The 12,015-nt window shown below is 35.4% G+C and overlaps 1 protein-coding gene across 3 annotated transcripts in view; it reads left to right on the top strand.

Moving 5' to 3' along the window:
* LOC150080740 (sodium- and chloride-dependent glycine transporter 1-like) overlaps nt 1-12,015 on the top strand; it is a 263,490-nt gene that overhangs the window by 131,544 nt on the left and 119,931 nt on the right. For all 3 annotated transcript variants that reach the window (XM_090381755.1, XM_090381754.1, XM_090381756.1), the window contains one exon: nt 4,431-4,565. In XM_090381755.1, the coding sequence (XP_090237881.1) occupies nt 4,431-4,565 (135 nt within the window). The remainder of the gene's footprint in view (nt 1-4,430; nt 4,566-12,015) is intronic.

Below are 12,015 nucleotides of genomic sequence, written 5' to 3'. Positions count from 1 at the left end.
GCCAGGTACTTTAATTTTTTCCCAAAGACAGTTTTCAGTATTTTTAATTTATAGGTTTAAAAATTTCCTAGAGAATGTTATTGCAATTATTGCAGTGAATTTTATTTATGAAAAAAAAAATGGAAAGTAAACACTTTTCACTCCTGTGTTTCACAGTGTTTTTCTGCTTGGTATTTTGTTTACCACTGCCAGGATGCAAGCATGAAATGAGTAGCTCTCTGTTTTTCATGAATTATCCCCTTGATGAGAGTGCCAATGTATGGTGAGTTGACCTCCCATTAATGCTGTTGGCCCTCAAGATTAGTATCATTAAGATCCTATGTCCACGATCTAGCTTCCAGACTAACATCATAGGAATTTAGTGTGTTTGCTATGTGCTGTGACCTATGAAAAGGAAAATCCTGGTGGTTGAGGGGTCTGGCTTCAACACACCACTTTGGCTCCTGCTTTGACAAGACAGGAGTTCCTGGGATGGCTCAACCAGGAATCAGTCAGCTAGTCGGTTCTCCCACGACAGTCAGCCATGTCAATACCACTTCTCTCCCACAGTTCATGAGGATAAGGGAGATTGTTGTTGTTGTTATTTGGTTTTTAGGAGCATTAGCAACTAAGGCCATATTGCTCCTGGGATATGCAGTGGTCATTCCCTGACCTTTCCGCATCCTCCATATTTGGTGGCTCACAGGCTCGAACCCCAGTCTAATCAAGAAGCGTGTGCTACGCACTGCTGCTCTTGCCCACCTGGCTACGGAGGCGCCGATAGGGGAGAGCTGCTGGTCATGTGGTTATGGTGCTTGGATAGTGCTAGCTTCCCACTGCTGAGTGCATTTAGTGTTTGCCAGATAGTGGGTGACCCCTTGCGTTCCATCATGAGTGAGGAACCCAAGCACTGAAACAAAATAAAAATAATGAATCCTGATAATCTAAATTGTTCTTCTGAGATCCTAACACACTACCTATCAGAAAACAATGACACAAATAAGCATGCTACCCCTCACAGAAAAGAGGCCCAGAACTAAAGATGCAAAATCAGGTCCTTCACCTAGCTGCCTGATAATATATTTTACTGGCAAAAAATTCCTAGGGAAAATGTTCACCTTCTTTATCCAGAAGGGTTCGTAGGTGTCTCTAAGTCTGTCAAATGGCTGTGTTCTGGGAACACCCTTGTCAAAACAAAATGTGACAAACACTTGGTAACACTTCATAAGATACTTAACTCATCCCATGGCATAATTTCTTAATGGGATCCTCTGGAACTGTCTGAAGAGGAAATTCTGTTCTGAGTTAAAATCACAGGAGCGACAGTTACAAAACAAATATTTGTTTGTAAGGATAGGAATCTATTCCCCACTAGAAATCTCCTCCTTACTTTCAGTTCATCAATGTCTCTGAATTCAGTTACAGCTGGGTACTTGAATTGCCCATTAAGGCCATATATACTTAACCCACTAAGGTGCTTTAAGTGCCAAAAGTATGGACACTCAAAATGGCCTGTTGTGGTGTCCTTACATGCATTGATATGGTACAAAGGACCAAGAAATCATAGTGTGCTCAGTCCTAAAACTGACATGTATGAACTGCCAAGGAGAGCACCCTGCATACTTTCGAGCATACCAGAGGTGGAAGAAAGAAAAATAAATACAGAGACTTAAGGCAGACCTGAACATATCATGCCAACAGTTATTATTTACACTATGCACACTATTTATTAAGCTCTCAAAAGCTCACATAGGAAGACCAATCAGCTTCTGCTCTTATATCAGTGCCTCCTACCAATATAGGAGTGGAAGCCATTTTTTTCTTGCAAGTAATGCAAGAAAATAATTGATGTCAAGGTGAAGGAGGTACTGGGCAACTCAGTTTTGTAAACCTTTGTGCAGGAAGAAATGGACACAGGACAGCTTCTATACTTTCCCAAAAAAAAAGAAAAATCCAAGACTGAGAAGAATAAGCCCTCAGCACTTGGAAGCTGCCCAGCAGATCTACCAACAGAACGTTGATGATGTGTCTGGCCCTGCTTCATAGGCACAAGCCATTGTTTTGCCTTTGTTTGCAGGAGACATATTTAAAGGCTAATGAGGACCTTGGTGTTTCTTGATATGATGCAAACTTTTTCAAGTGCGTTGCAAGATTAGAAAAAAATCACTCTTTAGTGTGCTGTATCTTTTAACTTCAAGTGTGACTGGAGTGACAGAAGTTTGGGAAACATTGGGGTAGAAAATAAACAAATTATCTCCCCTGCACTACCTATTAGACCTGTCCCATGTTCTATGGGAAGCAAAAGCAATAATTATTGTGTTTTTTTTTTGTTTAAATAGGCTGGATTGAACTGCATACACTTAAAAAAAAAAGTGCAGAATTTTGGTATACAGATATAAAACCAGTATCTCAAATCCATAGCCACAGAGGGGTTGCTGTATTTATTTTATACTTATTAGTATTAGTAGTGACAAATTATGCAAAAAGCAAGCTTATACAGCATCAGCCAAAAAAAAAAAAAAACCACGTCACCTGTCAATTCCCTATAACAGTTTGTCTATTTCTTCCACGAATTTATTCAAACTATTTACATTTGCAACAGCAGATGGAAGTTTGTTCCAACAATTAACTACCTGCTGGCTGAGGACAAATTTCCAAACATCTATCCTCTTGTAACCATCCTTCTACAGTTTGAATTTATGGTCCCCCCCCCCCCCCGTATGTATAATCTGAGGAAGAATGTTTATTACATTTATCTCGGGGGGGGGGTATTGTAATACTTTTAATTAATATATTTTATCTCATGATTTTGTCCATTAGTGCAATAGCAAATTTATTTGAATTTTTTTAATAAGTTTTAATCTTAAATTAATTTTAAGATTAAAATTCTTCATTTAAATCTAGCCTGTTTTTACATGAATTTTAAGCTTTAAGCCAACAATGATTATTAAGGAATTATGAACTATTATTATCAAGGTACTATGTTCATGTCATATTTCTTTATTAAGAAATATGAATTTCTGAATTTTGGAAAACAAGCTTACAAGAGCCCGTCATCCTCAGTTTTAATAAAAGACTGAATATAAACTATAAAGCGTTTAGGGCGTAAGCCTCAAGCTGTGGAAAAATCTAGACTTGATGCTTTTGCACTATACTTATACATAGTCTAAAAGACTGAATTCATTGAAAAAAGTAATCAGTTTGTAAGAAACTGAAATAATGTGAATCATATTGTTTGCTTTTGGAATGTCTGTAAATGTTTTTTTTTTTTTTTGATTAGTTGTCAAATAATCAAAATAATAAACATGCCAGATAACTGCTGCACTAGAAAAAAATATATATACTCTTGTATTTAATATATTTAAGGAACCACTTAGTGTCTTTCTTGGTGGAAGAATGAAAACAAATAATGTAAAAACATGCATTTTTTTCAAAAACATTTTTCTAAAAAAGAAAGTAATTTTACGGAATTTACTGTACATCTCATTTTTCTTGTGCAAAACAAAATGCTGTTAAAATTCATAAATTCATTTCTCTTCAGTAATTTGAGCAAAATGCTGAAACGTGGCTGTAATTAATATAGTATTAGCTGTGTTGGGATTACATCCCTGTTTTTTATCCCAAGCATGAAAAGACGTAAGTCTTTGAATAGGAATCTCTTAAATTGTAAGGTGAACATAAGTAAGTAAGTAAGTAAGTGAGTCTTTGAATAGGAATCTCTTAAATTGTAAGGTGAACCACAAAGAATTGTGTCACTGAGTTCCCTATGCTGTACTTGAAGTGATGCCAAACAAGCATAAAAGGAGCCATCTTGGGGAGGAGGTTAACATTAGCATTAGTAGAGGCATATGATGCAAGCTTATACAGCATCAGCCAAAAAAAAAAATTCCCATTTCACCCATCCATTTGCTCCAAAAGTTTGTCTAGTTCTTTCTTGAATTTATTTAAGCTATCTGCTGTATTATGCTTCTGTATTGGAGAAGCATTACTTATTGGTAGTGCAACACTAGGCAGTGCTTTGTAGTTTAAAAATTTGAGAGATCCCTATTCAAAGACTGTCTTTTTTCATACCTGGGCTATAAAACAGGGATATAAACCCAACATAGCTAATTCATTTCTCTTCATATACTGAAGTTAAATTATAGATGATGTAGTAGGTGAATAGTTCATTTTTGACTAAATTTGTTGCTTGTAAGTTATTTTTTTTTTAATTCTTTACTAAAGTTTATTCAAATAAGTTATTTAAAAACAACTCATGCTAATTATCATGAACTCATTCAGAAATTTTTCAGTCATATAAGCTACATAAATTTCTTTTAATTTTCTTAACTGCACTGTGCCTAAATATAATTACACATTATTAAAATTATTTGAAATTAAGTAAATATTGATCATATTTTTTAGCTTTTTTTAACAATTACCTATTCTCTTATCTGTTTTGAATTATTCAGGTGGTTTATTTTACTGCGCTCTTTCCATATGTGGTTTTAATGATTCTTCTAATACGAGGGGCTACCCTAGAAGGCTCATATGACGGTATTATGTTTTATCTGACCCCTCAATGGGAAAGGCTTAAAGAAGCTAGGGTAAGTATTGCTAAAGCAGACATGCTTTAGCTTTTATGATTTTATTCCAATTTGTAAGAATGATGCTTTATCATTTTGTTAGTACATAATTGTTCTTTTTGCATTGTTCATTAAGATAATGTATTTTAGTTGGTCAGAGTTTGCTCTGGCTAAAATTTCTTTCTGATTGGTAGTAGATTATTCTATTAGTAATGCATTTGCATGATATTTTGATTTATATTTTTCTTACTGACTTCCACACTGTAGCAAAAGTATCGTATGTTGAGTCATTATAGCAAAAGTATCGTATGTTGAGTCATTGTAGCAAAAGTATCGTATTTTGTGTCATTGTAGCAAAAGTATCGTATGTTGTGTCATTGTAGCAAAAGTATCATATTATGTGTTGTATCGATGTGATACCACAACATACAGAGTATAAACAGAAAATTTATTTATTAAATGCAAATTTTAGCATATAATGTGATGTATGTCACAGGCCATGATGATCACAATGTTAATCCTTTTATGATTATCCATAATTTTGTATAAAATGAAGAGTTGGTGTAGGTCTGGCAGACCCCTAAAATTGGAAGTTTAATGCAGGCATTTATGAATATTTCTCATTGATATTTTCTGGCCAATAATTATACAAACACTGTAATACTAAAATATATTTTTAAATAGCAATAGTTGTGCTTTAAAAACAAAAAAATACTTTTATATGCCAACCATAGGGCGCCTCCGTAGCCAGGTGGGAAGGAGCAGCAGTGCGTAGCACATGCTTCTTGATTAGCCCGGGGTTCGAGCCTGTCACCACCAAATACGGAGGATGCGGAAAGGTCAGGGAATGACCACCGCATATCCCGGAGCAATATGGCCTTAGTTGCTAATGCTCCTAAAAACAAACAAACAAACAAACAAACAAGCCAACCATAGGAACTTATAGCATAGCTGAAAATAGAAAATTAGCTTCAATTTTTTTTTTATCTGGTCAAATATAATTCAGAAAGATGCTATTATGATATTGCTTTTGAAAACAATCTATTAGAAGTAAGTAATACGCATTTTTAAAAATAAAAATGGATGCCAAAAACTACACATTAAGTTGCAAAGCTTTAATTTGACACCACAATTAGAAGCTTATATTTCTATAGTGTGACCACTTAGAAATATTTCTCATTAATTTTGTTCCACATCAATAATTATATAAACACTATAAAACCAAAAGTCATATTCATAATAGCAGTACTTATTAATATAAAAAACTTCTGTACCCTCAATGGTTGATTTTTTCATTACAAGTATAGGAGCTTGTAATGTACTCCACAAATAGAAAATTTATATTTTCTAGTTAAATATTTAGAAAACTGGGGAAAATAAGGTTATGGACAGAACTGATATCAGTTGTTAACTTGATAAACTGAATGAGCCAAGAAGATGAAATAAGTTTGGAAAAGGTTACAGATTGGACTACTGTCAAAAATGAAAATGATTTTAAATCTCAGACCAATAGTGGAATTATAAACAGCATCCTACAAGATGAAAAAAAAAGGAAAATTATATGGATCAAGAAAGAGCCATTCAAATGAATTTGATGAATCATGAAGATGCTGCTACATATTAAATGGGCTGCAGAAAATGACATACCAACTTACCAGATCCAGCTTTAACATCAGTTCCTCAAACTTGCTTTAGAAAAGAGACAAGAAAAATAAAACAGAAAAAAATCTGCTATTTCTATATTAAAAAGGTGAATGCTATATTGCGTAATACGTTGGGAAAATAATAAATACATATGTGAGTTAATAATTATGTACATAAAATGTGTTTTTATATTATCCAAACATTTTGGTAATTCAAATCACCCCACCCACATTTATTGTTTGGATTAACCTAATTGCAATGTATTTGTTGATTTTAAAGATTGGGATTCCATGGGAAATTGGGGTTTATGATAAGAATTCTATGGCCAGAAAAGTGGTTTTAAAAGGCACTTATCTAAACAGCACAGTCCTCTATTGTTTGTGGAATTCTTTATCTCCTATAGTAGGATGGTGGCACCCATACTGTACATATCATTTAGGAATGTATTAGTTTGAGTTAATAATATGTGTTTAAAGATATGTTTTTGGTTAAGAGACAATTTGAAGGAAGGTGGTGCAAGGATCTTTGCCAATATCACTGAGGAAGCCTTAAAGATTCAGGGAAACTGCTAGTTAGCAGGGGAAGCAGTGGCAATATAAACACAAATAAGAACTTTAGAGATGTGTGCACGCATACTGCTCAAACTCTAGAGATGTACAAAGGGTACTAGGAAAGTTTTGCAATACAGCTTTGTTTATTTAATTTTTTCAAAGTAATTTCCTCTACATTCAATACACCTCTCCATCCTCCGAAACCAATCTTTAAACCAGTTCTGCCAAGTTTCACTAGGGAGCAATGCACACTCGTTGTCCCAAGCCCGTAGAAGGTCCTCATCACTGGAAAACCGCCTCCCTTTTAGCTTCATTTTCACATGCGGGAACAGTGCAAAGTCGCAGGGAGCAAGGTCTGAACTGTAGGGAGGGTGCTCGAGAAGTTTCAGTCCTGTCGTGGTCAAATATTCGGTGCAGGCTTTGGCGCGGTGAGCTGGAGCATTTTCGTGATGGAGGTACCAGGTGTCCATTCTTGACTTTGGCCGCAGGTTCTTCATAGATCCAATGACTTTAGGCAGGCATTGTTCAGTATACCACTTAGCTGTGACTGTCTTCTGCGTGTCCAAAACGACACATTCCACAATTCCACTCGATTTGAAAAATACAGCTATCATTTTCTTCTTTACAGATCGGGATTTTCTGACAATTACGGGTGTGTCGTCATCATCAAAGACCCAAACTTTGTTTTGAGCCTTGGTCGGCAGATCGTAATAGTACAGCCAAGTCTCGTCACCTGTCACGATGTTGTTCACATACCGAGATTGTCCCTTATCAAACTTTTTTAACATCTCCCGGCACCAAGTCACACGTCGTGTCATCTGCTCTTCAGTCAGTTGATGCGGCACCCAGAGAGAACAAAGTTTCTTCACGTGCAAATGACCTTGCAGAATCGAACGACTTGCTGGTGCATTTAGGCCAAAAGTATCCTCTATCTGTTGGTAGGTCACTCGCCTGTTTTCGTCAAGCATTTTCCTCACAGCAGTAACGTTTTCCTCCGTAACTGACGTTCGTAGCCTTCCCGGCCTCTCAGAATCCTCCAGAGTGAAATTTCCCCTTTGGAATTCTCTATACCACCTGAATATCGTTGTACGATGTGGACAATCATCATCTAGTGCAAGAGTCATTTCTTCTAAGCACTGGTCTATGGTTAAACCACGCACGAAATTATACCGCAAAACTGTCCTTATCTCATTTCGTGACCACGATGCCATCGCAAGCACTTTACACTCTCACTACTAATGAATAACTGAGCCCATCGACTTGGCGCGGCGGCTACTATGCACGTATGAACATGTCTTAACATGCAGCAGCAAGCGGCTTCCTGTGATTCATTGTTGCGTCATATTGCAAAACTTTCCTAGTACCCTTTGTATGTTTGCCCACACACACACATCTCTAGAATTCTTGTTTGTGCCCACAAATGCAAAGTGTCCTGAGAATAGAAACTTTTCAAACAAATGGGAATATAACACTATGGAAACAAGCTTAAAGCAAAATGAGCAAAAAAAAATGAAGAAAAAACTGCTTAACCACTTAAAAAGCATTGGCTCAATTCATTAAGCTGCTTTAAAATGTTCAGAGTATCAGTGACTTCAGAACTTGAATAAGCCAGTTGTAGCATTGCTATAAGAATAGTAATCTGTAAATGAAATACCAAACATTGTATTGGTGGTGGGGAGGAGATTCATCAAGAGGTTTTTGTTTTTGCCTCTTAATGAATATAGTTAAGACTTGACAAGGGAGTTTGATTCAACTCTAAACTGCTATGAGTTGCTATGAATATATGAGCAATCATATATTTTTGGCCAAATTGCATACATCTTTCTGTTTAGAGAAAATGCATACCTATTCTGTGAAGTATAAAATGTACCTTTAACAAGATCTGATAGGTCTCAAGTACGCTCATTTGAACCATTCCAGAAAGATATAGCAAAATTTTTCAGAAATTATGAAATAGAGTAGTAATAAGTATGACTTATTACTCCACAAAAAAAGAGATTCAATTGTACATTGAATTCCATAACATTCCTTTTTTTTCCATGATCTGAGAATAGTCTTGTTACTGATTCATCTGCATCATTCGCAGTGAAAGCTAATTAATTTATCTCTATGCTGAATAATAGTGAAGCATCCTTATTTGTAGTTAAACTAACCTTAAAAACTTTACTTCCTGCTATAACACATCAACTACTCAAATCAAGCCCCAAAACTAATAGTGATGCTTAAACTGTATGCAGTAGCCTAGCACATCATCTTACATTTAAAAGTTACCTGGTCACAAACTTTGATTTTGAATAGATTTAGAGTAGATCTTTTATACATTGATCTTACTATTATTGCTGGCATTATTATTGAAAATTTCTGTAATATTTCAGGGATTATTTTTCTTTTTTTATTTTTCTTGCATTCTTTCTGTCTTTCTTTACATATACTCTCTCTCAACTGGAATTCCTTATGGTAGAAAGAATTATATCTAGTTTTAAATAATTATTCTGTTGTCAGTCATCCTGCTCCCTATTTTTGCAAAATGCAAATTTTTTAATGATATCCTTGAAATCTTTTTTGCTTCACATTTGTTCATATTGATGTACTCTTATCTTCATCTAGTTATATATCACTTTATTCAGTTTCAACTTCTGGATCTTAATTCCAGAGAATTTTGGCTTTTATAAGCCAAAGTCAGACAACAGTGGCTGACAGGGACAACCTTCTTTTCCAATTTTCAAATTTATTATAAACTGATGAATTTATTGCAATATTTAAAAATATAGATATGGGATGGAAGCATCCCTTCTCTGTATTTTCATCCCTCTCTTCCTGGAAGACTTATAATGGATTTTGAAATATTAGTTGAAACAATCTTGAAAAATATATGTATATACATACATATTCCTCAGGTCGCACACACAAAATGTATATATATGTACATATCCCAAAAAGGGTTAAATTATGCCCTTTATCAGCTATACCAGATCATAATATTCTTGCAGTATCCTTTTTCAGAGTATATATATACATTTTGGATGTGCAGACTCTGAGGAGTACATACATATATATATATACTTTTTAAATGTCATTTCACATAAAATTCAAATAATACATCTGTTATTGTTTTGAAATCTTCCAGTTATTTGCTGCTATTTTTCATTTGTTTCCAACTAATAATAGTGACAGATTTAATAGATGGCAGCATGGAAAATAGCTGCTTTTAAAATCAGAGAAGAAGAAGGAGGAGGAGGAGGAGATTGCACCTGTCAGCAGCCATTATTGTCCAGTCTTGACTTACAAAAGAAAATTATCCAGAATTCTAATCAAAATAGTGATGAATTGAATCATGATACAGGTCGACCATCACTAATCTGGCCACCGGTAATCCAGTTCCACCACTAATTCAGACATAATTTCTGCAAACGTAATTTCAAATTTCCCGGGTCAGCACACCGACCTGCCGCTACTGTTTTGGTGGTTGGTTGCAGCATCAGCTGTTGGCGCGAACTTGTAAACACTGGCAAGCCATTCCCACTTGTTTTTCTGCATTTATTATTATAACCTGCTCACATTTAGCCCTAGTCATGGTTCCAATGCATAAAGGAAGTGCTTCTCGTGATGTAAAGCGCGAACACTGTACATTGTCCATAAAAGATATAGTTGAACTTCTGAAAAAACTCAACAGCGGTGTGTCTGTGAGAAGTTTAACTCTGCTTAATTGTAAATTTTCTTTTAGCCATTCCTTTTAGCCGACATTCTTCTTTTAGCCATTCCTTTTTAACCGACCGGGCTAGCTAGGTGGGTAAAGTGCTTGCCTGGCAACCCAAACAAAGGTCACGGGTTCGATTCCCTCCTCGGGCTTGGATATCACGATGGTGCCGTACTATCCGGTTGGATAGTATGGCCACAATACACAAAGGAAGCAGAATAAAACTGGTTCCTTCTTGTATTGATCACATCATACGATAACAAACAAAGAATTCCCTTTTAGATTTTTTTTTTACAACACACTTATACAAACTTGTGGAAAAAATACAACACAATATGATGGATAACACAGCATGCTAACAAACTTGTTTTCACAAAATATCTAACAATACTGACAAACTTATTGCGATGTTTGAGAGTTTATTTTATCGTAATTAGTTTTATTGCAGCGCTCACCGCGCGTGCAATAAACTAATCACAAACGACCTTCATATGTATGCCATAATAGCATCACACGTATGTGGCCGACACCGCTTCTCAAGAAATAAAGTAACCAACATATGTGGCCACTGTATGTGACATAAAAAAAAGACTTTTTTTTATATATTTTAAGCAAAAAAACGACAACACTGACATTACAATATTTATTTTAGAATTGCTATTCAAATTATTTCCTAAATATTTTTTGTCCCCTGGGGATTTTTTTCTTAAACTAGCTTGGCAGTCAGTCAATGTATTAAAGGTAGAAATGTATGTGCTAAAATAACCACCAGTGATCCGGCAAGTCACTAATCCAGCACCTCACAGGTCCCAATGCTGCCGGATTAGTGATGGTCGACCTGTACTTAAACAGCTGTAGAGTATAGTATACACAAAAAACAGAATAGCAATGAGTTCTTTATGATTTTTTTACAATTTTTATGAAGTTTTCTATTTTTTTTAAATATTTTTTTAAAATTCTGATTTGATTTTTGTTGTTGGGCAACCAAGTGAAAATCAGAATAAATTAATATTTAAAAACATTTATGTAAAAATTTTCAAAATTTCATGAAAAACAAAATTCACTCCATCAGAGCCGGCACCTAGCAGAATGTTCAGAGCATAAGTTTTAGGAACCCACTCCAGAAAGGGATATCCATCCACTGTCACTCAAATTTATTTGTGCTTAAAATAAACACACATGCTGTTATTTTTAATGCAAAATATTAGTATTAGTAGTGGCATATGATGCAAGAAAGCAGGCTTATACTGCATTGGCCAAAAAAAATACATCCATATCATCTGCCTATCAGTAGTTTGCTTAGTTCTTTCAAACTACTCGCTTCCACAACAACAACAACAGGCAGAAGTTTGTTCCACCAATCAACCACCCTCAGACTGACTGACTGAAGGCAAACTTCTGCACACCTATCTTGCAACCATCCTTCCTCAATTTGTATTTATACCCCCTCATGTGTGTAGTCTGAGCAGGAGGAGGAATACAATCAGCAATAAGCTTGCTCAACCTATTAAAAGCCTTAAACACCTCAATCAGATCATCTCACAGGTGCATAGTCTCCAGATTCTGCAAACTGCAGAAT

Source organism: Mastigoproctus giganteus, chromosome 9 (genome assembly GCF_048544385.1).
Source record: "Mastigoproctus giganteus isolate SK-2022 chromosome 9, ASM4854438v1, whole genome shotgun sequence".
Lineage (NCBI taxonomy): Eukaryota > Metazoa > Arthropoda > Arachnida > Uropygi > Thelyphonidae > Mastigoproctus > Mastigoproctus giganteus.
Note: the sequence above shows the minus strand (reverse complement) of the source record. Positions and strands in the feature narration are given on the sequence as shown.